This window comes from Oncorhynchus masou, chromosome 2 (genome assembly GCF_036934945.1).
Source record: "Oncorhynchus masou masou isolate Uvic2021 chromosome 2, UVic_Omas_1.1, whole genome shotgun sequence".
Taxonomy (NCBI): Eukaryota; Metazoa; Chordata; class Actinopteri; order Salmoniformes; family Salmonidae; genus Oncorhynchus; species Oncorhynchus masou.
Window position 1 is genome coordinate 13,820,465 of NC_088213.1, and position 27,187 is coordinate 13,847,651.

Consider the following 27,187-nt stretch of genomic DNA (forward strand, 5'->3'; position numbering starts at 1 on the left):
TAGTTAACAGTGTCCCAGTCCACCACTGTCCATATGAACTGTATAGTATCATTATACCTACTAGAGGACCTTGGTCTTCAAAGGTCAAACTCATCTCTATGTAGTTAACAGTGTCCCAGTCCACCACTGTCCATATGAACTGTATAGTATCATTATACCTACTAGAGGACCTTGGTCTTCAAAGGTCAAACTCATCTCTATGTAGTTAACAGTGTCCCAGTCCACCACTGTCCATATGAACTGTATAGTATCATTATACCTACTAGAGGACCTTGGTCTTCAAAGGTCAAACTAATCTCTATGTAGTTAACAGTGTCCCAGTCCACCACTGTCCATATGAACTGTATAGTATCATTATACCTACTGGAGGACCTTGGTCTTCAAAGGTCAAACTCATCTCTATGTAGTTAACAGTGTCCCAGTCCACCACTGTCCATATGAACTGTATAGTATCATTATACCTACTGGAGGACCTTGGTCTTCAAAGGTCAAACTCATCTCTATGTAGTTAACAGTGTCCCAGTCCACCACTGTCCCTATGAACTGTATAGTATCATTATACCTACTGGAGGACCTTGGTCTTCAAAGGTCAAACTCATCTCTATGTAGTTAACAGTGTCCCAGTCCACCACTGTCCCTATGAACTGTATAGTATCATTATACCTACTGGAGGACCTTGGTCTTCAAAGGTCAAACTCATCTCTATGTAGTTAACAGTGTCCCAGTCCACCACTGTCCCTATGAACTGTATAGTATCATTATACCTACTAGAGGACCTTGGTCTTCAAAGGTCAAACTAATCTCTATGTAGTTAACAGTGTCCCAGTCCACCACTGTCCATATGAACTGTATAGTATCATTATACCTACTAGAGGACCTTGGTCTTCAAAGGTCAAACTCATCTCTATGTAGTTAACAGTGTCCCAGTCCACCACTGTCCATATGAACTGTATAGTATCATTATACCTACTGGAGGACCTTGGTCTTCAAAGGTCAAACTCATCTCTATGTAGTTAACAGTGTCCCAGTCCACCACTGTCCATATGAACTGTATAGTATCATTATACCTACTAGAGGACCTTGGTCTTCAAAGGTCAAACTCATCTCTATGTAGTTAACAGTGTCCCAGTCCACCACTGTCCCTATGAACTGTATAGTATCATTATACCTACTAGAGGACCTTGGTCTTCAAAGGTCAAACTCATCTCTATGTAGTTAACAGTGTCCCAGTCCACCACTGTCCCTATGAACTGTATAGTATCATTATACCTACTATTAACAGTGTCCCAGTCCACCACTGTCCCTATGAACTGTATAGTATCATTATACCTACTAGAGGACCTTGGTCTTCAAAGGTCAAACTCATCTCTATGTAGTCAGTGTCCCAGTCCACCACTGTCCATATGAACTGTATAGTATCATTATACCTACTGGAGGACCTTGGTCTTCAAAGGTCAAACTCATCTCTATGTAGTTAACAGTGTCCCAGTCCACCACTGTCCCTATGAACTGTATAGTATCATTATACCTACTAGAGGACCTTGGTCTTCAAAGGTCAAACTCATCTCTATGTAGTTAACAGTGTCCCAGTCCACCACTGTCCCTATGAACTGTATAGTATCATTATACCTACTAGAGGACCTTGGTCTTCAAAGGTCAAACTCATCTCTATGTAGTTAACAGTGTCCCAGTCCACCACTGTCCATATGAACTGTATAGTATCATTATACCTACTGGAGGACCTTGGTCTTCAAAGGTCAAACTCATCTCTATGTAGTTAACAGTGTCCCAGTCCACCACTGTCCCTATGAACTGTATAGTATCATTATACCTACTGGAGGACCTTGGTCTTCAAAGGTCAAACTCATCTCTATGTAGTTAACAGTGTCCCAGTCCACCACTGTCCATATGAACTGTATAGTATCATTATACCTACTGGAGGACCTTGGTCTTCAAAGGTCAAACTCATCTCTATGTAGTTAACAGTGTCCCAGTCCACCACTGTCCATATGAACTGTATAGTATCATTATACCTACTAGAGGACCTTGGTCTTCAAAGGTCAAACTAATCTCTATGTAGTTAACAGTGTCCCAGTCCACCACTGTCCATATGAACTGTATAGTATCATTATACCTACTAGAGGACCTTGGTCTTCAAAGGTCAAACTCATCTCTATGTAGTTAACAGTGTCCCAGTCCACCACTGTCCATATGAACTGTATAGTATCATTATACCTACTGGAGGACCTTGGTCTTCAAAGGTCAAACTCATCTCTATGTAGTTAACAGTGTCCCAGTCCACCACTGTCCATATGAACTGTATAGTATCATTATACCTACTAGAGGACCTTGGTCTTCAAAGGTCAAACTCATCTCTATGTAGTTAACAGTGTCCCAGTCCACCACTGTCCCTATGAACTGTATAGTATCATTATACCTACTAGAGGACCTTGGTCTTCAAAGGTCAAACTCATCTCTATGTAGTTAACAGTGTCCCAGTCCACCACTGTCCATATGAACTGTATAGTATCATTATACCTACTAGAGGACCTTGGTCTTCAAAGGTCAAACTCATCTCTATGTAGTTAACAGTGTCCCAGTCCACCACTGTCCATATGAACTGTATAGTATCATTATACCTACTAGAGGACCTTGGTCTTCAAAGGTCAAACTCATCTCTATGTAGTTAACAGTGTCCCAGTCCACCACTGTCCCTATGAACTGTATAGTATCATTATACCTACTGGAGGACCTTGGTCTTCAAAGGTCAAACTCATCTCTATGTAGTTAACAGTGTCCCAGTCCACCACTGTCCATATGAACTGTATAGTATCATTATACCTACTAGAGGACCTTGGTCTTCAAAGGTCAAACTCATCTCTATGTAGTTAACAGTGTCCCAGTCCACCACTGTCCATATGAACTGTATAGTATCATTATACCTACTGGAGGACCTTGGTCTTCAAAGGTCAAACTCATCTCTATGTAGTTAACAGTGTCCCAGTCCACCACTGTCCATATGAACTGTATAGTATCATTATACCTACTAGAGGACCTTGGTCTTCAAAGGTCAAACTAACATCCACCACTGTCTACTGTAGTTAACAGTGTCCCAGTCCACCACTGTCCATATGAACTGTATAGTATCATTATACCTACTAGAGGACCTTGGTCTTCAAAGGTCAAACTCATCTCTATGTAGTTAACAGTGTCCCAGTCCACCACTGTCCATATGAACTGTATAGTATCATTATACCTACTGGAGGACCTTGGTCTTCAAAGGTCAAACTAATCTCTATGTAGTTAACAGTGTCCCAGTCCACCACTGTCCATATGAACTGTATAGTATCATTATACCTACTAGAGGACCTTGGTCTTCAAAGGTCAAACTCATCTCTATGTAGTTAACAGTGTCCCAGTCCACCACTGTCCATATGAACTGTATAGTATCATTATACCTACTAGAGGACCTTGGTCTTCAAAGGTCAAACTCATCTCTATGTAGTCAGTGTCCCAGTCCACCACTGTCCATATGAACTGTATAGTATCATTATACCTACTAGAGGACCTTGGTCTTCAAAGGTCAAACTAATCTCTATGTAGTTAACAGTGTCCCAGTCCACCACTGTCCATATGAACTGTATAGTATCATTATACCTACTGGAGGACCTTGGTCTTCAAAGGTCAAACTCATCTCTATGTAGTTAACAGTGTCCCAGTCCACCACTGTCCATATGAACTGTATAGTATCATTATACCTACTAGAGGACCTTGGTCTTCAAAGGTCAAACTCATCTCTATGTAGTTAACAGTGTCCCAGTCCACCACTGTCCATATGAACTGTATAGTATCATTATACCTACTAGAGGACCTTGGTCTTCAAAGGTCAAACTCATCTCTATGTAGTTAACAGTGTCCCAGTCCACCACTGTCCATATGAACTGTATAGTATCATTATACCTACTAGAGGACCTTGGTCTTCAAAGGTCAAACTCATCTCTATGTAGTTAACAGTGTCCCAGTCCACCACTGTCCATATGAACTGTATAGTATCATTATACCTACTAGAGGACCTTGGTCTTCAAAGGTCAAACTAATCTCTATGTAGTTAACAGTGTCCCAGTCCACCACTGTCCATATGAACTGTATAGTATCATTATACCTACTGGAGGACCTTGGTCTTCAAAGGTCAAACAAATCTCTATGTAGTTCAGTGTCCCAGTCCACCACTGTCCATATGAACTGTATAGTATCATTATACCTACTAGAGGACCTTGGTCTTCAAAGGTCAAACTCATCTCTATGTAGTTAACAGTGTCCCAGTCCACCACTGTCCATATGAACTGTATAGTATCATTATACCTACTAGAGGACCTTGGTCTTCAAAGGTCAAACTAATCTCTATGTAGTTAACAGTGTCCCAGTCCACCACTGTCCATATGAACTGTATAGTATCATTATACCTACTGGAGGACCTTGGTCTTCAAAGGTCAAACTAATCTCTATGTAGTTAACAGTGTCCCAGTCCACCACTGTCCATATGAACTGTATAGTATCATTATACCTACTGGAGGACCTTGGTCTTCAAAGGTCAAACTAATCTCTATGTAGTTAACAGTGTCCCAGTCCACCACTGTCCCTATGAACTGTATAGTATCATTATACCTACTGGAGGACCTTGGTCTTCAAAGGTCAAACTAATCTCTATGTAGTTAATTAACAGTGTCCCAGTCCACCACTGTCCCTATGAACTGTATAGTATCATTATACCTACTGGAGGACCTTGGTCTTCAAAGGTCAAACTAATCTCTATGTAGTTAGTTAACAGTGTCCCAGTCCACCACTGTCCATATGAACTGTATAGTATCATTATACCTACTGGAGGACCTTGGTCTTCAAAGGTCAAACTAATCTCTATGTAGTTAACAGTGTCCCAGTCCACCACTGTCCATATGAACTGTATAGTATCATTATACCTACTGGAGGACCTTGGTCTTCAAAGGTCAAACTAATCTCTATGTAGTTAACAGTGTCCCAGTCCACCACTGTCCATATGAACTGTATAGTATCATTATACCTACTAGAGGACCTTGGTCTTCAAAGGTCAAACTAATCTCTATGTAGTTAATTAACAGTGTCCCAGTCCACCACTGTCCATATGAACTGTATAGTATCATTATACCTACTGGAGGACCTTGGTCTTCAAAGGTCAAACTAATCTCTATGTAGTTAACAGTGTCCCAGTCCACCACTGTCCATATGAACTGTATAGTATCATTATACCTACTAGAGGACCTTGGTCTTCAAAGGTCAAACTCATCTCTATGTAGTTAACAGTGTCCCAGTCCACCACTGTCCATATGAACTGTATAGTATCATTATACCTACTAGAGGACCTTGGTCTTCAAAGGTCAAACTCATCTCTATGTAGTTAACAGTGTCCCAGTCCACCACTGTCCATATGAACTGTATAGTATCATTATACCTACTGGAGGACCTTGGTCTTCAAAGGTCAAACTCATCTCTATGTAGTTAACAGTGTCCCAGTCCACCACTGTCCATATGAACTGTATAGTATCATTATACCTACTGGAGGACCTTGGTCTTCAAAGGTCAAACTCATCTCTATGTAGTTAACAGTGTCCCAGTCCACCACTGTCCATATGAACTGTATAGTATCATTATACCTACTAGAGGACCTTGGTCTTCAAAGGTCAAACTCATCTCTATGTAGTTAACAGTGTCCCAGTCCACCACTGTCCATATGAACTGTATAGTATCATTATACCTACTAGAGGACCTTGGTCTTCAAAGGTCAAACTCATCTCTATGTAGTTAACAGTGTCCCAGTCCACCACTGTCCATATGAACTGTATAGTATCATTATACCTACTAGAGGACCTTGGTCTTCAAAGGTCAAACTCATCTCTATGTAGTTAACAGTGTCCCAGTCCACCACTGTCCCTATGAACTGTATAGTATCATTATACCTACTAGAGGACCTTGGTCTTCAAAGGTCAAACTAATCTCTATGTAGTTAACAGTGTCCCAGTCCACCACTGTCCCTATGAACTGTATAGTATCATTATACCTACTAGAGGACCTTGGTCTTCAAAGGTCAAACTAATCTATATGTAGTTAACAGTGTCCCAGTCCACCACTGTCCATATGAACTGTATAGTATCATTATACCTACTAGAGGACCTTGGTCTTCAATCCTGGGGATTTTGTGCATTAAACCAGAGATGCACATCTCCAGTCCTAAAATGTCAAAGAGTCAGTCTGCTTTTTGTCTTATTTGATCATTACTAGAAGAAAAAACATTACAGAATGTAGAAATGTATTGTGTAGAACACAGATATGACACTCTGTTATATAGAATCCTTACAGTGCAATACATACTTTCTCTAACATTTGCTGAGTGGATTCTGTGGCCAATTTATGATTTCTTTCTGATTTCTAAAGAAAAGAGAAATCTAACTGAGCACTGTGTCAGCATTTAAAGTGTCCTCTCTCCTTTCTGTTAAGAAACACAGTACATTTACAGTTGTGTTAAACCCAGTCCAACTTTACAGTGTCCAAGAAAAGGGCTACAGTACTGGATTTCTGATCATGTTCACGTTGTGAAAGGCAGTTTGGAGGCATCGTCAAGAAACAAGCTAAATTGTTGTTGGCATCCTTCAGATTCAAGTGTTTGTCGACACAATAATCACAGTTTATGAGGCACATGTGTTCTGACAGGTGTGTCTTCCAAACATGGTGTCAGATCTCAACTCACTGTTCATATCCATTCATATACAATACCAGCACCTCCTTTTCATAGGAGAAAATCAACACCCTTCTTTAAATCTACTGACTTCAATTGTGTCTAATTTGTGGTCCAATGTAATGTGTGGTCATGTTGTTTTCAAACTGCTTGAAATGATACGTAGAAGACATGGCTGAACACAGGAAAAGAGAATCTGACTCAGTTCTCAATTGTCATTGAAGAACATAACAAGGTAAATCACCTCAGTCAGAGGATGTAATATTCAGGGCCATTGCAGATGACAACAAAACAGAAGTCTCTCTTTTAGTTGAAATGGACTTGTTCTATAAAAAGAGCTAAGATACATGGCATCCCTTTACATGCTTATATATACACATTATACAACAGGTGGGTCTAATCCTGAATGCTGATTGGTTAAAACCGCATTCCAGCCAGTGTCTATTCCACAAGTTACCACCGGCTAAATCTATGATGTTAAAATGTCTATTTACTCTGTTCCATCTGACTGCGCAAACCACTGCTTCATCAACCCAGCTATGCTATTTATAAACTTAATCTCCACTATAAAAAGCATCTAGACATTGTCTCACATTTCCTTTAGACTAACATTTAGTTTTCAACAGCAGAGTGTTGTATTAATCTTGCTCTCTGTCTCTCCGACATTTGCAACATTGTTTCAATATTCAAATTCAACCTCCAGCTGTCCCATAGTAATGAACATGTCGGGAGTCGGGACAAGACAGACAGGCAGCATTTCTCAACAAATCAAAATCATGAATCATCTGGTATCGTTTTTATGGATATATACAAAGAAATGTAAATTGAAAAAAGGTCAAATGAAACGAAGTGCAGCTCGTTTGCAGTCTTTCCAGCTTCAGTTTGAAGTGACTGTGTTGCTGTGTTGTTGGTTAGCCTCTCTGAACAACAGTGTCTTGACAAGTGAGCACATTATCTATGCCAGGACAAATCAAGCCTCATTAGCTCATTGTTATGGATTTATCCAAATAAATATCTCTAGAAAACAGCTAAAACAAATGCAGCTACTTTGTTGTTATTCTAGCTGTCAGTTAGCCTTAGTTGGCTAACGAGAAAGAAAGGGATAAGAACGTTGCCAGCCGGCATGGAAACGGAACATTTAGAACAAATGACTGGGTCGCACGCATAAATACAGAACAAAAAGACTGAACGACTCTGTGTCGCTTCTCTACTGTAGCAACCAAACTGATAGAACGGACGACAAGCCGGCTAGATTTGTGTCGGGACTATATCTTGTAGAAGGATGTAAAATAATACTAATGGACATATGTCAATCATTATTTGAATATGTTGGTAACACATTGTATAAAAGTGATGCCCTCGAAACCGGTGTTTGGAGGATTTAGTGCCACGGTCTGCCTGCCCTCGACTTCATCTCAGGCCTAACAACAACCGTGCCAATATATCCTCCTAAAACCCTTGGCTCGTTATCACTTCATTCTGATGTTCTGAAGTGGTTGGACCTTTGTGCATGAACATGTGACGACTCTCTCTGCCTCATCAATTGTTCTATTGATGTCATGACATACTCCTCTGTGGGTTGCTAAGGTTACTGTCCTGGTTAGTGAAACACTCATCTTTCATTATTACAGGTCTTTAGATGTGGGGATGACATATGTACAATGTAAAGGAACAGGTAATGTAACTATAGAGACATCGTTAAGAAGAGATGACGGACAGTTTGAGATAGAACACTTTCAGTCTTCAGTAACTCCAAAATAACAGCATGGTGATGAAACACATCGGAGAAACGTGGGACTTTCCCACTTTGAGAGAGGTGGGGGAGAGAGAGAAATAGAAAGAAAGAGGCTTTTATCTGTCTTAATATACAAATGTCAAAAAAGTTGAGTTTGAGAGTTTGTTTTGTCTCTAGTGTTACAGCATGTTCAGAAAAGAGAGTGCTGCAATTCCACCTCCCGGCCACTAGAGGGAGGGATTACACCTGGAACTCAAACATGTCTGTCTGCTTCTTGGCCAGCTTTGCCACCTCCTGGCGGATGGCCTGGACCAGGGCGGATGTGGAGAGACTGCTGAGGGGGACTCTGTCTCTGGGCTTCCCCGCATCGGGCAGGCTCTGCTGGGACGCGGCGCTGGTCGGGGTGGGGGGTGGCTCCATGGCCTGACCGTAGTGTAGGGGGAGTCTGGGGGAGCTGCCTTGAGGGTAGCGGGGATGAGGGAAGGCCTCCACGTACCCTGGGAGAGCCACCTGGAAGAGAGGGTAGGCCAGGCGTCACCAAAACAACCACACAGGGTTTGATACCCACCCTAAATGATAGGAAATACAGCTGATGCTTTGTTTTTATTTTTATTTTTCAAATTTAAAAACATATTATCCTTATTGGATCAGTTTGCTGGGTGAACATCGTCTCTCTTCCACATGTATTACACATATATTCAAATGGCTGAAAACAAGGGAAAATATACACAAGCACACTTGGACGAAACTCACACGATAAAATAAATGAAGAAGTAAAAATTAAAACGGCGATTAAAATATCTGTGACTTTTAAAAATGGACTTTCGATTCAAACCAAGCATTTGAACTCCACTTATGGTTTAGTTTAGAATGTGGACATGAGATGTGTCTGACTCTACACAAAACTAATCATTGAAATACCCAAAAGAAAAAAGAAAAGAGGTGTTCATTTAGGAAATGTGCTCAACTACCCCGGTATTTTGCTGTGTCCACTCAACGCCAGCCATACATTCAGTTCAGCAAATGGTTTCTAAATGACACTGGTTCTGCAAAAAGACACTGCGTGAAGGCATCTGGTTGAAACAGGCAGACAGACAGGGATACAAAGAACATTCCATACAGAAGAGGAAAGGCCAGTGAGGAGAGGGGAGGTCACATGGTCAATAACAGATCTGACAGAGGGGGAAAGGCCAGTGAGGAGAGGGGAGGTCACATGGTCAATAACAGATCTGACAGAGGGGGAAAGGCCAGTGAGGAGAGGGGAGGTCACATGGTCAATAACAGATCTGACAGAGGGGGAAAGGCCAGTGAGGAGAGGGGAGATCACATGGTCAATAACACATCTGACAGAGGGGGAAAGGCCAGTGAGGAGAGAGGAGGTCACATGGTCAATAACAGATCTGACAGAGGGGGAAAGGCCAGTGAGGAGAGGGGAGGTCACATGGTCAATAACACATCTGACAGAGGGGAAAGGCCAGTGAGGAGAGGGGAGGTCACATGGTCAATAACACATCTGACAGAGGGGGAAAGGCCAGTGAGGAGAGGGGAGGTCACATGGTCAATAACAGATCTGACAGAGGGGGAAAGGCCAGTGAGGAGAGGGGAGGTCACATGGTCAATAACAGATCTGACAGAGGGGGAAAGGCCAGTGAGGAGAGGGGAGGTCACATGGTCAATAACACATCTGACAGAGGGGGAAAGGCCAGTGAGGAGAGGGGAGGTCACATGGTCAATAACAGATCTGACAGAGGGGGAAAGGCCAGTGAGGAGAGGGGAGGTCACATGGTCAATAACACATCTGACAGAGGGGGAAAGGCCAGTGAGGAGAGGGGAGGTCACATGGTCAATAACAGATCTGACAGAGGGGGAAAGGCCAGTGAGGAGAGGGGAGGTCACATGGTCAATAACAGATCTGACAGAGGGGAAAGGCCAGTGAGGAGAGGGGAGGTCACATGGTCAATAACAGATCTGACAGAGGGGGAAAGGCCAGTGAGGAGAGGGGAGGTCACATGGTCAATAACAGATCTGACAGAGGGGAAAGGCCAGTGAGGAGAGGGGAGGTCACATGGTCAATAACAGATCTGACAGAGGGGGAAAGGCCAGTGAGGAGAGGGGAGGTCACATGGTCAATAACACATCTGACAGAGGGGGAAAGGCCAGTGAGGAGAGGGGAGGTCACATGGTCAATAACAGATCTGACAGAGGGGGAAATGGAACCTGTTTCATGTTTAACAGAGAGAGACAGAGAGTATTGTACAATAGAAAATTAGGAACCACATTTTGCTTAGTGGTAGATGAGGAATGAGCCCACTGTCAATCCCTGATAAGGCTCTCTGCAGAGGCTGTCATGAAAATGTCTTCATATTCACTGATGAGTCACATTTTGGTGTCTTACACACATCCAGGAAAACACACTGAGCTCTGTAACTTTCCATTAATTTACATAACAACTCTAAGACCTGGGGCAGGATTGGGCTTTCCCTTATGTGTGGTGTGGTTGTGGCTCGAGGAAGAACATACCATTAAGCACAGATTTAGGATCAGAATATTCCACCCCCATCCTAACTTTACCATAAGGTAACGTATCTGTTCCAGGGTCAGTGTTGTTAGCAATTTTTGTTACTCTTCAATAACACAAACCCCAAAGCAAATCAGGGGAGGAAAATAGGTTTATTCAAAGAGGCCAAATCATAGATGTTATGCTGAGAGGTAGATGGTCATTCTCCCCTGTACTCAGTGATTCTCTCCAGTGGTTCTCTCCCCAGAACAAAGCGACAGCATGTAGGGTTATAACCCAGCCCTAGCCTGTGGTTGACCAATTAGAATTCCTTGCAATAAAACTAGCCAATGGCCAAATAACAAGTATCCTATTTCAGAAGACATATTCCTCCCATGTCTCTGAACCATTGAGCAATACTTCCCTATTACAGAAAAAACACCATTTCCCTTCATCATTATTACTCTATTGACTTCTCGTCTTTTTCACCTCTCATCCTCTGTCTCTGCGTTGTTTATTTATCTTTGACCTACTTCTACCTACGCGGTGAGTGTGGGGAGTAGGGGGGGTTCTTACAGAGTCAGCCCACTGGGGGGGCACGTCCTCAGGCTCGGGGGGGTAGGACATCCAGGATGGGCTGTGGTAGGAGGACGGGGGCGTGGAGGCAAAGTACTCAGAGTAACCCGACCGCGAGGCTGGGATGGCGTACACCGCTGTGATGGGGTTTCCTGTGGGGGGGTTAGGAGGTCGTTATACAGCGGAAATACTACAATGACAACTGCCATTACTAGAAGAACAATCAAGTTGTTCTACAATTGTGACAAACAACAAAGTTAACCTAAACCTAAATCCTAATCCTAAATCTAATTCTAAATCCTAATCCTAACCCTAATTCTAACTCCTAACCCAAACTCCTAACCCAAACTCCTTACCCAAACTCCTTACCCAAACTCCTTACCCAAACTCCTTACCCAAACCCCTTACCCAAACTCCTTACCCAAACTCCTTACCCAAACCCCTTACCCAAACCCCTTACCCAAACCCCTTACCCAAACTCCTTACCCAAACTCCTTACCCAAACTCCTTACCCAAACCCCTTACCCAAGCCCAAACTCCTTACCCAAACTCCTTACCCAAACTCCTTACCCAAACTCCTTACCCAAGCCCAAACTCCTTACCCAAACTCCTTACCCAAATCCTTACCCAAACTCCTTACCCAAACTCCTTACCCAAACTCCTACCCAAACTCCTTACCCAAACTCCTTACCCAAGCCCAAACTCCTTACCCAAACTCCTTACCCAAACTCCTTAACCAAACTCCTTACCCAAACACCTTACCCAAGCCCAAACTCCTTACCCAAACTCCTTACCCAAACCCCTTAGCCCAAACCCTTACCCAAACTCCTTACCCAAACTCCTTAAGCCCAAACTCCTTACCCAAACTCCTTACCCAAACCCCTTACCCAAGCCCAAACTCCTTACCCAAACTCCTTACCCAAACTCCTTACCCAAGCACAAACTACTTACCCAAACTCCTTCCCCAAACTCCTTACCCAAACTCCTTACCCAAACTCCTTACCCAAACTCCTTACCCAAACCCCTTACCCAAGCCCAAACTCCTTACCCAAACTCCTTACCCAAACTCCTTACCCAAACTCCTTACCCAAACTCCTTACCCAAACTCCTAACCCAAACTCCTTACCCAAACTCCTTACCCAAACACCTTACCCAAACTCCTTACCCAAGCCCAAACTCCTTACCCAAACTCCTTACCCAAACTCCTTACCCAAACTCCTTACCCAAACTCCTTACCCAAACCCCTTACCCAAACTCCTTACCCAAACTCCTTAACCAAACTCCTTACCCAAACTCCTTACCCAAGCCCAAACTCCTTACCCAAACTCCTTACCCAAACTCCTTACCCAAACTCCTTACCCAAACTCCTTACCCAAACTCCTTACCCAAGCCCAAACTCCTTACCCAAACCCCTTACCCAAACTCCTTACCCAAACTCCTTACCCAAACCCTTACCCAAACTCCTTACCCAAACTCCTTAACCAAACTCCTTACCCAAACTCCTTACCCAAGCCCAAACTCCTTACCCAAACTCCTTACCCAAACTCCTTACCCAAACTCCTTACCCAAGCCCAAACTCCTTACCCAAACTCCTTACCCAAACTCCTTAACCAAACTCCTTACCCAAACTCCTTACCCAAGCCCAAACTCCTTACCCAAACTCCCCAAACTCCTTACCCAAACTCCTTACCCAAGCCCAAACTCCTTACCCAAACTCCTTACCCAAACTCCTTACCCAAACCCCTACCCAAGCCCAAACTCCTTACCCAAACTCCTTACCCAAACCCTTACCCAACCCAAACTCCTTACCCAAACTCCTTACCCAAACCCTTACCCAAGCCCAAACTCCTTACCCAAACTCCTTACCCAAACTCCTTACCACAAACTCCTTACCCAAACTCCTTACCCAAGCACAAACTCCTTACCCAAACTCCTTACCCAAACTCCTTACCCAAACTCCTTACCCAAACTCCTTACCCAAACTCCTTACCCAAGCACAAACTCCTTACCCAAACCCCTTACCCAAGCCCAAACTCCTTACCCAAACTCCTTACCCAAACTCCTTACCCAAACTCCTTAACCAAACTCCTTACCCAAACTCCTTACCCAAGCCCAAACTCCTTACCCAAACTCCTTACCCAAACTCCTTACCCAAACCCCTTACCCAAGCCCAAACTCCTTACCCAAACTCCTTACCCAAACCCCTTACCCAAGCCCAAACTCCTTACCCAAACCCCTTACCCAAGCCCAAACTCCTTACCCAAACTCCCTACCCAAACTCCTTACCCAAGCACAAACTCCTTACCCAAACTCCTTACCCAAACTCCTTACCCAAACTCCTTACCCAAACTCCTTACCCAAGCACAAACTCCTTACCCAAACTCCTTACCCAAACTCCTTACCCAAACCCCTTACCCAAGCCCAAACTCCTTACCCAAACCCTTACCCAAGCCCAAACTCCTTACCCAAACTCCTTACCCAAACCCCTTACCCAAGCCCAAACTCCTTACCCAAACTCCTTACCCAAACTCCTTACCCAAGCACAAACTCCTTACCCAAACTCCTTACCCAAACTCCTTACCCAAACTCCTTACCCAAACTCCTTACCCAAACTCCTTACCCAAACTCCTTACCCAAACTCCTTACCCAAGCCAAACTCCTTACCCAAACTCCTTACCCAAACTCCTTACCCAAACTCCATACCCAAACTCAAGCCCAAACTCCTTACCCAAACTCCTTACCCAAACTCCTTACCCAAACTCCTTACCCAAACTCCTTACCCAAACTCCATACCCAAACTCCATACCCAAACTCCTTACCCAAACTCCTTACCCAAACTCCATACCCAAACTCCTTACCCAAACTCCTTACCCAAACTCCTTACCCAAACTCCTTACCCAAACTCCTTACCCAAACTCCTTACCCAAACTCCTTACCCAAACTCCTTACCCAAACTCCTTACCCAAACTCCTTACCCAAACTCCTTACCCAAACTCCTTACCCAAACTCCTTACCCAAACTCCTTACCCAAACTCCTTACCCAAACTCCTTACCCAAACTCCTTAACCAAACTCCTTACCCAAACTCCTTACCCAAACTCCTTACCCAAACTCCTTACCCAAACTCCTTACCCAAACTCCTTACCCAAACTCCTTACCCAAACTCCTTACCCAAGCCCAAACTCCTTACCCAAACTCCTTACCCAAACTCCTTACCCAAACCCCTTACCCAAGCCCAAACTCCTTACCCAAACTCCTTACCCAAACCCCTTACCCAAGCCCAAACTCCTTACCCAAACCCCTTACCCAAGCCCAAACTCCTTACCCAAACTCCCTACCCAAACTCCTTACCCAAGCACAAACTCCTTACCCAAACTCCTTACCCAAACTCCTTACCCAAACTCCTTACCCAAACTCCTTACCCAAGCACAAACTCCTTACCCAAACTCCTTACCCAAACTCCTTACCCAAACCCCTTACCCAAGCCCAAACTCCTTACCCAAACCCCTTACCCAAGCCCAAACTCCTTACCCAAACTCCTTACCCAAACCCCTTACCCAAGCCCAAACTCCTTACCCAAACTCCTTACCCAAACTCCTTACCCAAGCACAAACTCCTTACCCAAACTCCTTACCCAAACTCCTTACCCAAACTCCTTACCCAAACTCCTTACCCAAACTCCTTACCCAAACTCCTTACCCAAACTCCTTACCCAAGCACAAACTCCTTACCCAAACTCCTTACCCAAACTCCTTACCCAAACTCCATACCCAAACTCCTTACCCAAACTCCTTACCCAAACTCCATACCCAAACTCCTTACCCAAACTCCTTACCCAAACTCCTTACCCAAACTCCATACCCAAACTCCATACCCAAACTCCTTACCCAAACTCCTTACCCAAACTCCATACCCAAACTCCTTACCCAAACTCCCCAAACTCCTTACCCAAACTCCTTACCCAAACTCCTTACCCAAACTCCTTACCCAAACTCCTTAACCAAACTCCTTACCCAAACTCCTTACCCAAACTCCTTACCCAAACTCCTTACCCAAACTCCTTACCCAAACTCCTTACCCAAACTCCTTACCCAAACTCCTTACCCAAACTCCTTACCCAAACTCCTTACCCAAACTCCTTACCCAAACTCCTTACCCAAACTCCTTACAAACTCCTTACCCAAACTCCTTACCCAAACTCCTTACCCAAACTCCTTACCCAAACTCCTTACCCAAACTCCTTACCCAAACTCCTTACCCAAACTCCTTACCCAAACTCCACAAACTCCTTACCCAAACTCCTTACCCAAACTCCTTACCCAAACTCCTTACCCAAACTCCTTACCCAAACTCCTTACCCAAACTCCTTACCCAAACTCCTTACCCAAACTCCTTACCCAAACTCCTTACCCAAACTCCTTACCCAAACTCCTTACCCAAACTCCTTACCCAAACTCCTTACCCAAACTCCATACCCAAACTCCTTACCCAAACTCCTTACCCAAACTCCTTACCCAAACTCCTTACCCAAACTCCTTACCCAAGCCCTAACTCCTTACCCAAACTCCTTACCCAAACTCCTTACCCAAACTCCTTACCCAAACCCTTACCCAAACTCCTTACCCAAACTCCTTACCCAAACTCCCCAAACTCCTTACCCAAACTCCTTACCCAAACTCCTTACCCAAACTCCTTACCCAAACCCCACCCAAACTCCTTACCCAAACTCCTTACCCAAACTCCTTACCCAAACTCCTTACCCAAACTCCTTACCCAAACTCCTTACCCAAACTCCTTACCCAAACTCCTTACCCAAGCCCAAACTCCTTACCCAAACTCCTTACCCAAACTCCTTACCCAAACTCCTTACCCAAACTCCTTACCCAAACTCCTTACCCAAACTCCTTACCCAAACTCCTTACCCAAACTCCTTACCCAAGCCCTAACTCCTTACCCAAACTCCTTACCCAAACTCCTTACCCAAACTCCTTACCCAAACCCCTTACCCAAACTCCTTACCCAAACTCCTTACCCAAACTCCTTACCCAAACTCCTTACCCAAACTCCTTACCCAAACTCCTTACCCAAACTCCTTACCCAAACTCCTTACCCAAGCCCTAACTCCTTACCCAAACTCCTTACCCAAACTCCTTACCCAAACTCCTTACCCAAACTCCTTACCCAAACTCCTTACACCAAACTCCTTACCCAAACTCCATACCCAAACTCCTTACCCAAACTCCTTACCCAAACTCCTTACCCAAACCCCTTACCCAAGCCCTAACTCCTAACCTAGACCCAGCTAGGATAATAAAACAATAAAAAACAACAGACAAACAGGTTCTGACCTGAGTAGGTGAACACCGGCTGTTCTGCTGTGACTGAGGGGAGTGCTGCTCTGGAGAGGGGGACTGAGGGGAGTGCTGCTCTGGAGAGGGGGACTGAGGGGAGTGCTGCTCTGGAGAGGGGGACTGAGGGGAGTGCTGCTCTGGAGAGGGGGACTGAGTGCTGGGGAGTGCTGCTCTGGAGAGGGGGACTGAGGGGAGTGCTGCTCTGGAGAGGGGGACTGAGGGGAGTGCTGCTCTGGAGAGGGGGACTGAGGGGAGTGCTGCTCTAGAGAGAGAGACATAGGGGACGCTGCTGTCATTATGCTGGGTCTGCATGTCCGTCATTTTGGTCCCAGACTCTGAGATCCTGGCCGTGGACCCCAGGTCAGGCGAGGAGCTGAGTCAGAGAGAGAGATAATGCTCACATCACAAAATCACATTCACATGCAACACATATTCTTCACCACAAGAGGACAGTGGTGCTCGATATAAGACCCACAGTAACACTGGATTCTCATTGCTATTCATGTCATCTTCCTCTGCACTGATTCTGCTTTCAAATGTGCAGTATACACGACTGAGATCAGTCTGGCCACACTGCATTTCCCTGGTGAATATTACCATGTGAATGTTGGGGAGTTCAGTGATTCATTTTGGGGTGAGAGAGGTGTTGCAGCTTTGATTCATTTGAGGAAAGGTGAGAATAGTGCTATGGGGCTGTGTGTGTGTGTGTGTGTGTGTGTGTGTGTGTGTGTGTGTGTGTGTGTGTGTGTGTGTGTGTGTGTGTGTGTGTGTGTGTGTGTGTGTGTGTGTGTGTGTGTCCTGGCCGTACCGTCTTAGAGAGGTCCCTGGAGGGGGGCCGGTGCGAGGGGGAATAGGGGGTGGAGGAGAGGTCATAACCATGTCAGGAAGCTGGGTGAACCTAAATGCCTGGAATAAGACAAGTCAACACACACATGAATAATATACTGTGGGTTGATGTATTCTGATAGGAGAAAGTGTCTACTTGTTAAGGTTTAGTCAACTAGAACCAGTACAGTAGTACATTTTGACCTAACATAACCATTCCCAGAGGTTGTATCCTTCCACCCACTCACAGGTTTGGGGAGGCTGCACTGATACATGTCTGCTCCGTACGCCGGCACCCACTGCAGCCCTTCTCCCCGGCCACGGCTCATGGTTCCCGGGGCACTGGTCACCACGTCAGAGTAGGGCAGGGGTGGAGGTCCGGGGCTGTAGTGGCCGTGGTGGTAACCGTGGTGGTAACCGTGGTGGGGGTGATGGGAGTGGTGGTGGCGTGCGGCTGTGGAGGAGTGTCCCCCTGAGGCCAGGCTGAAGGCCTCCTCCAAGAGCAGGTGCATCTGCTGGCGTACCTCGTCGATGGACGGCTGGGAGCTCAACGTGGAGGTCTCTGAGTGACCTTTGACCCCTTTGGGGCAGACATAACCCCCCCGCGGGCCAATCAGACGATCCACGTTGGTCTCCTCAATCAGCTCCGGTTCAGTCTGAAACACAGAGAAAAAGAGGGGAATTGGTTACACACACACACACACACACACACACACACACACACACACACACACACACACACACACACACACACACACACACACACACACACACACACACACACACACACACACACACACACACACACACACACACACACACACACACACACACACACACACACACACACACACACACACACACACACACACACACACACACACACACACACACACACACACACACACACACACACACACACACACACACACACACTGCCCAGGAGGTTGACTGGCAGAATCAGTGGAATGGTATCAAACACATGCCTCCAGGGATGAGCCGTCCTCCTCAGCAACCTTGTGTTCACACTTCATTTCCAATTAGTACTAGTAGAGCTAATAGTTCAGACCTATCAGAGTAGAGAGTCATTGTCTCCCAGACCTATCAGAGTGAGAGTCATTGTCTCACAGACCTATCAGAGTAGAGAGTCATTGTCTCCAGACCTATCAGAGTAGAGAGTCATTGTCTCCCAGATCTATCAGAGTAGAGTGTCATTGTCTCCCAGACCTATCAGAGTAGAGAGTCGTTGTCTCCCAGATCTATCAGAGTAGAGAGTCATTGTCTCACAGATCTATCAGAGTAGAGAGTCATTGTCTCACAGACCTATCAGAGTAGAGTGTCATTATCTCCCAGACCTATCAGAGTAGAGTGTCATTGTCTCCCAGACCTATCAGAGTAGAGTCATTGTCTCCCAGACCTATCAGAGTAGAGTGTCATTGTCTCCCAGACCTATCAGAGTAGTGTCATTATCTCCCAGACCTATCAGAGTAGAGTGTCATTGTCTCCCAGACCTATCAGAGTAGAGTGTCATTGTCTCCCAGACCTATCAGAGTAGAGTCATTGTCTCCCAGACCTATCAGAGTAGAGTCATTGTCTCCCAGACCTATCAGAGTAGAGTCATTGTCTCCCAGACCTATCAGAGTAGTGTCATTGTCTCCCAGACCTATCAGAGTAGAGAGTCGTTGTCTCCCAGATCTATCAGAGTAGAGAGTCATTGTCTCACAGATCTATCAGAGTAGAGAGTCATTGTCTCCAGACCTATCAGAGTAGAGTGTCATTATCTCCCAGACCTATCAGAGTAGAGTGTCATTGTCTCCCAGACCTATCAGAGTAGAGTCATTGTCTCCCAGACCTATCAGAGTAGAGTGTCATTGTCTCCCAGACCTATCAGAGTAGTGTCATTATCTCCCAGACCTATCAGAGTAGAGTGTCATTGTCTCCCAGACCTATCAGAGTAGAGTGTCATTGTCTCCCAGACCTATCAGAGTAGAGTCATTGTCTCCCAGACCTATCAGAGTAGTGTCATTGTCTCCCAGACCTATCAGAGTAGAGTGTCATTGTCTCCCAGACCTATCAGAGAGTGTCATTATCTCCCAGACCTATCAGAGTAGAGTGTCATTGTCTCCCAGACCTATCAGAGTAGAGTGTCATTATCTCCCAGACCTATCAGAGTAGAGTGTCATTGTCTCCCAGACCTATCAGAGTAGAGTGTCATTGTCTCCCAGACCTATCAGAGTAGAGTCATTGTCTCCCAGACCTTTCAGAGTAGAGTGTCATTGTCTCCCAGACCTATCAGAGTAGAGTGTCATTATCTCCCAGACCTATCAGAGTAGAGTGTCATTGTCTCCCAGACCTATCAGAGTAGAGTGTCATTGCCTCCCAGACCTATCAGAGTAGAGAGTCATTGTCTCACAGACCTATCAGAGTAGAGTGTCATTATCTCCCAGACCTATCAGAGTAGAGAGTCATTGTCTCACAGATCTATCAGAGTAGAGAGTCATTGTCTCCCAGACCTATCAGAGTAGAGAGTCATTGTCTCCCAGACCTATCAGAGTAGAGTGTCATTGTCTCCCAGACCTTTCAGAGTAGAGTGTCATTGTCTCCCAGACCTATCAGAGTAGAGTGTCATTGCCTCCCAGACCTATCAGAGTAGAGTGTCATTGTCTCACAGACCTATCAGAGTAGAGTGTCATTATCTCCCAGACCTTTCAGAGTAGAGTCATTGTCTCCAGATCTATCAGAGTAGAGTGTCATTGTCTCCCAGACCTATCAGAGTAGAGTGTCATTGTCTCCCAGACCTATCAGAGTAGAGTGTCATTGTCTCACAGATCTATCAGAGTAGAGAGTCATTATCTTCCAGATCTATCAGAGTAGAGTGTCATTGTCTCCCAGATCTATCAGAGTAGAGTGTCATTGTCTCCCAGACCTATCAGAGTAGAGTGTCATTGCCTCCCAGACTTTCAGAGTAGAGTGTCATTGCCTCCCAGACTTTTCAGAGTAGAGTGTCATTGTCTCCCAGACCTATCAGAGTAAAGTGTCATTGTCTCCCAGACCTATCAGAGTAGAGTGTCATTGCCTACCAGACTTTTCAGAGTAGAGTGTCATTGTCTCCCAGATCTATCAGATTAGAGAGTCATTGTCTCCCAGACCTATCAGAGTAGAGTGTCATTGTCTCCCAGATCTATCAGAGTAGAGTGTCATTGCCTACCAGACTTTTCAGAGTAGAGTGTCATTGTCTCCCAGATCTATCAGAGTAGAGAGTCATTGTCCCCAGACCTATCAGAGTAGAGTGTCATTGTCTTCCAGAACTATCAGAGTAGAGTGTCATTGTCTCCCAGATCTATCAGAGTAGAGTGTCATTGTCTCCCAGATCTATCAGAGTAGAGTGTCATTGTCTCCCAGACCTATCAGAGTAGAGTGTCATTGTCTCCCAGACCTTTCAGAGTAGAGTGTCATTGTCTCCCAGACCTTTCAGAGTAGAGTGTCATTGCCTCCCAGACCTATCAGAGTAGAGTGTCATTGTCTCCCAGACCTATCAGAGTAGAGTGTCATTGTCTTCCAGATCTATCAGAGTAGAGTGTCATTGCCTCCCAGACTTTATCAGAGTAGAGTGTCATTGTCTCCCAGATCTATCAGAGTAGAGAGTCATTGTCTCACAGACCTATCAGAGTAGAGTGTGATTGTCTCCCAGATCTATCAGAGTAGAGTGTCATTGTCTCCCAGATCTATCAGAGTAGAGTGTCATTGTCTTCCAGATCTATCAGAGTAGAGAGTCATTGTCTCCCAGACCTTTCAGAGTAGAGTGTCATTGTCTTCCAGACCTATCAGAGTAGTGTCATTGTCTCCCAGACCTATCAGAGTAGAGTGTCATTGTCTCCCAGATCTATCAGAGTAGAGTGTCATTGTCTCCCAGACCTTTCAGAGTAGTGTCATTGTCTCCCAGACCTATCAGAGTAGAGTGTCATTGTCTCCCAGACCTATCAGAGTAGAGTGTCATTGTCTCCCAGATCTGTCAGAGTAGAGTGTCATTGTCTCCCAGATCTATCAGAGTAGAGTGTCATTGTCTCCCAGATCTATCAGAGTAGAGAGTCATTGTCTTCCAGATCTATCAGAGTAGAGTGTCATTGTCTCCCAGATCTATCAGAGTAGAGTGTCATTGTCTCCCAGATCTATCAGAGTAGAGTGTCATTGTCTCCCAGATCTATCAGAGTAGAGTGTCATTGTCTCCCAGATCTATCAGAATAGAGTGTCATTGTCTTCCAGACCTTTCAGAGTAGAGTGTCATTGTCTCCCAGATCTATCAGAGTAGATCATTTTAGTGCTCTCTGAGGCTCAAACAAAAACTCTTCATCCACTTTATTAGCACCCTGCAAACTGGTGATGCTGCCCCGGTTTAGGGAGCCATGTCCTTTACACAGAAACACACCACAACCCCAAAGACACTTGTGCCAAGTACTTTCTCTTTACAGTACTGAAGTACTATCCCACAATACATTGCAACCCCCCCATTTCATGATTTACGAGCACAGTGCTACGACGGCAAATGAACAGTCCCCTGATAGCTGGGTGGAATGCCACTGACTCAACCAGAGATGGTCAGATGAGAAATGTTCAAGTGGCTTTAACGATTCAGGAAGCTATACTAGTGACTCATCCTGGCTGTGCGTTGTTGTTGACAAGATGCTGACTAAGTTAGCCAGAGCTGCTTGATGGTACACTGTGGTCCTGTAATATCTCACATGAATAGGTGTTCAGTATTCCTCCAGTGGAACTGCTATCGCTCTGGTTGGTCTCTGTAGGGTAGAGTGCTACCGGGACAGTTTTGTATGGAGTGTGAGTTGTGTTTCTGTTTATCTCTCCATCTCCTCCTCCCCTCTCCTTGTCCCGCCCCCCGGAGATTAATTGTGGCGATAAACAATCCGGCAAATCACTGTAGAAGTAATTAAGCACTGCGGTAAACTACTGGAGGTCTGTGTGTGTTAGCCTACTGTTATATCTCTCTCTCTCTCACTCACTCACTCACTCACTCTCTCACTCTCTCACTCTCACTCTCATTCTCACTCAGTCTCTCTCTCTCTCTCTCTCTCTCACTCTCTCTCACTCTCTCACTCACTCTCTCACTCTCTCACTCTCACTCACTCACTCTCTCTCTCTCTCTCACTCTCTCCTTCCCCTTTCTCACTCTCTCCTTCCCTTTTCTCACCCACGCTCTGTGCTCGCTCTGCTCTCTCTATATCCACCTCTCCCTCCTTGCTTTCTCCCTCCAGCCTCTCTCTTCCTCCATCCCACTCTCTCTCAGGGTGATAAATGAGTTGGATCTGAGGGTGCCCTACTTCCTGTGCGAGTGGAAGGCAGCAGCCACAGGAGACCTGGCGCAGCCGCCTCATAAATCAGTTCCCGAGCAACACGGACAGGCGGAGACGTGGATCCGCAGTGATATGGCCCGCAGAGCAAGCGTTCCCACTGTAATCAATAGAGCCAGTCCAGAACAGTGGAGGGAGGAGGTGGAGGAAGACAGGGAGCAGAACAGTGGAGGGAGGAGGTGGAGGAAGACAGGGAGCAGAACAGTGGAGGGAGGAGGTGGAGGAAGACAGGGAGCAGAACAGTGGAGGGAGGAGGGTGGAGGAAGACAGGGAGCAGAACAGTGGAGGGAGGAGGTGGAGGAAGACAGGGAGCAGAACAGTGGAGGGAGGAGGTGGAGGAAGACAGGGAGCAGAACAGTGGAGGGAGGAGGTGGAGGAAGACAGGGAGCAGAACAGTGGAGGGGAGGACTAGAGGAAGACAGGGAGCAGAACAGTGGAGGGAGCAGAACAGGGAGCAGAACAGTGGAGGGAGGACTAGAGGAAGAGAAGTATGAAGACAGGTTGCTTGGGAGGAAATTATGCTTCTCTATGTAGAGGATATTGACAATAGACTCAAAGAGTTGTTACTGTCTGTGGTAAATGTGATACATATTCTATTAGCTGTAATATGTGGTTATTGTTAAAACCAATGTCTGAGATGATTAGATAAAGGAGAGAAAGACACTATGCTGTTCTGTTTGTAAAGAAGGAGCTTACTGTAAAACTACCTCCTTCTCTTTGTTTGTAAATGAAAGGTTAAAGGTTATAAGATATTAACAGTGTTGTGAGTGTCTTAGAGATAATTGTGGTGTTTGTTAAGTAGTGATCTGAAACATGACTTCAGGGAGCTGCTCTTTAGCCTCTTGATATTCTAACTGCATCTGTCCAGCATCATCTATGCAGCAACAGTATCAGGAGAGGAGAGGAGAGGAGAGGAGAGGAGAGGAGAGGAGAGGAGAGGAGAGGAGAGGAGAGGAGAGGAGAGGAGAGGAGAGGAGAGGAGAGGAGAGGAGAGGAGAGGAGAGGAGAGGAGAGGAGAGGAGAGGAGAGGAGAGGAGAGGAGAGGAGAGAGGAGAGGAGAGGAGGAGAGGAGAGGAGAGGAGAGGAGAGGAGAGGAACATGTCTGAAAGGTATCATAAACCAAAACTATAAAGAACACCTTATGAATCTACCACTATCATCCATTAAGCAACTCCTTCACTGCAGTCTGATGTGCTTAACTTCAACCACACCTGTATGTGGACAGTCCAGTTCCTATCTGAGACTTTGACTCCTGGAGAGCTCTATTAGGGGTGCATTCAGGATTGCAATATGTTGTGATGTTGAATGGAACTCACCTCTACACCTTAAGACAACTGCCTTGACTGCAACAGTACCCTGCCAGAGGTACTACAAACACTACCCAGTGATGTGTCTGTTGTGAAACATGCACTAGTCTGAATCATTCCAAGTCAACACTTTTTGCAGCAAGCAGTGAATGTGTTTGTGTTTATTTTGTCCTCAGCACCATACAAAACATTTGGAGCGTGCAGGTATATATGTTTGTTTGTTTGCAACAGGGAGCTGTTGTCTCCAGTCACCTGGGGATGTTAGCTATGTTTGGATAGTAAATCACCTGTAAATGAGTGGTTTTAACGACTGTGGACATGTAAGCCACAGATACAGTGTCAGGAAAAAGGATTTGCCCCCTTTTACATTTTCTCTATTTTTGCATATTTTTGATACTGAATGTTGTCAGATCTTCAGCAAAAAAAACTAATGTTAGATAAAGGGAACCTGAGTTTACAAAAAACAAAATAAACATACATGCATGCAGGACTGCTTTACAAGCATGAACTGCTCGTTTCAAGTCCAAGAGAAAATGAGAAAGGGGCAATACTTTTTCACAATGCTGTAACTGGCGCAGTCCTGGGTTCAAATACTATTTGAAATAATTGCAAATACTTTAGCTGGCTGACACAATGGAATCAATAACATTATTTCAAACCCCACCCATCTGCCATTCCAACCTCGCCCATCTGCCACTCTAAACCCCGCACATCTGCCCCTCAAAACCCCACGCATCTGCCCCTCCAAACCCCTCCCATCTGCCATTCCAACCCCACCCATCTGCCCCTCCAAACCCCTCCCATCTGCCATTCCAACCCCACCCATCTGCCATTCCAAACCCCTCCCATCTGCCATTCCAACCCCACCCATCTGCCCCTCCAAACCCCTCCCATCTGCCATTCCAACCCCACCCATCTGCCATTCCAAACCCCTCCCATCTGCCATTCCAACCCCACCCATCTGCCATTGCAAACCCCACCCATCTGCCATTCCAACCCCACCCATCTGCCATTCCAACCCCTACCCATCTGCCATTCCAAACCCTACCCATCTGCCATTCCAACCCACCCATCTGCCATTCCAACCCCACCCATCTGCCATTCCAACCCCACCCATCTGCCATTCCAATCCCCTCCCATCTGCCATTCCAACCCCACCCATCTGCCATTCCAACCCCACCCATCTGCCATTCCAAACCCCTCCCATCTGCCATTCCAACCCCACCCATCTGCCATTCCAACCCCACCCATCTGCCATTCCAAACCCCACCCATCTGCCATTCCAACCCCTCCCATCTGCCATTCAAACCCCACCCATCTGCCATTCCAAACCCCTCCCATCTGCCATTCCAACCCCACCCATCTGCCATTCCAACCCCACCCATCTGCCATTCCAAACCCCTCCCATCTGCCATTCCAACCCTGCCCATCTGCCACTCCAAACCCTACCCATCTGCCATTCCAAACCCCACCCATCTGCCCCTCCAAACCCCTCCCATCTGCCATTCCAAACCCCGCACATCTGCCCCTCAAAACCCTACCCATCTGCCATTCCAAACCCCACCCATCTGCCATTCCAAACCCCTCCCATCTGCCATTCCAACCCCACCCATCTGCCATTCCAAACCCCTCCCATCTGCCATTCCAACCCCACCTATCTGCCATTCCAACCCCACCCATCTGCCATTCCAAACCCCTCCCATCTGCCATTCCAACCCTGCCCATCTGCCATTCCAAACCCTACCCATCTGCCATTCCATACCCCACCCATCTGCCCTCCAAACCCTCCCCTCCAAACCCCTCCCATCTGCCATTCCAAACCCCGCACATCTGCCCCTCAAAACCCTACCCATCTGCCATTCCAAACCCCACCCATCTGCCATTCCAAACCCCTCCCATCTGCCATTCCAACCCCACCCATCTGCCATTCCAACCTCTACCCATCTGCCATTCCAAACCCTACCCATCTGCCATTCCAACCCCACCCATCTGCCATTCCAACCCCACCCATCTGCCATTCCAACCCCACCCATCTGCCATTCCAAACCCCTCCCATCTGCCATTCCAACCCCACCCATCTGCCATTCCAACCCCACCCATCTGCCATTCCAAACCCCTCCCATCTGCCATTCCAACCCCACCCATCTGCCATTCCAACCCCACCCATCTGCCATTCCAAACCCCACCCATCTGCCATTCCAACCCCACCCATCTGCCATTCCAAACCCCTCCCATCTGCCATTCCAAACCCCTCCCATCTGCCCCTCCAAACCCCTCCCATCTGCCATTCCAAACCCCACACATCTGCCCCTCAAAACCCTACCCATCTGCCATTCCAAACCCCGCACATCTGCCCCTCAAAACCCTACCCATCTGCCATTCCAACCACACCCATCTGCCCCTCCAAACCCCTCCCATCTGCCATTCCAACCCTACCCATCTGCCCCTCCAAACCCCACCCATCTGCCATTCCAACCCCACCCATCTGCCATTCCAAACCCCACCCATCTGCCACTCCAAACCCTACCCATCTGCCATTCCAAACCCCACCCATCTGCCCCTCCAAACCCCTCCCATCTGCCATTCCAAACCCCGCACATCTGCCCCTCAAAACCCTACCCATCTGCCATTCCAACCCCGCCCATCTGCCACTCCAAACCCCTCCCATCTGCCATTCCAAACCCCGCACATCTGCCCCTCAAAACCCTACCCATCTGCCATTCCAACCCCGCCCATCTGCCACTCCAAACCCTACCCATCTGCCATTC

At 46.1% G+C, this 27,187-nt stretch overlaps 1 protein-coding gene across 1 annotated transcript in view; it reads right to left on the reverse strand.

Moving 5' to 3' along the window:
- Positions 1 to 8,741: 8,741 nt before the first annotated feature.
- LOC135552576 (UPF0606 protein KIAA1549L-like) overlaps positions 8,742 to 27,187 on the reverse strand; it is a 32,528-nt gene continuing 14,082 nt past the window's right edge. The window contains exons 5-9 of the mRNA XM_064984284.1: positions 17,998 to 18,405; positions 17,733 to 17,830; positions 16,942 to 17,297; positions 11,575 to 11,726; positions 8,742 to 9,011 (exon numbers count right to left, since the gene is read on the reverse strand). Of these exons, the coding sequence (XP_064840356.1) occupies positions 8,742 to 9,011; positions 11,575 to 11,726; positions 16,942 to 17,297; positions 17,733 to 17,830; positions 17,998 to 18,405 (1,284 nt within the window). The remainder of the gene's footprint in view (positions 9,012 to 11,574; positions 11,727 to 16,941; positions 17,298 to 17,732; positions 17,831 to 17,997; positions 18,406 to 27,187) is intronic.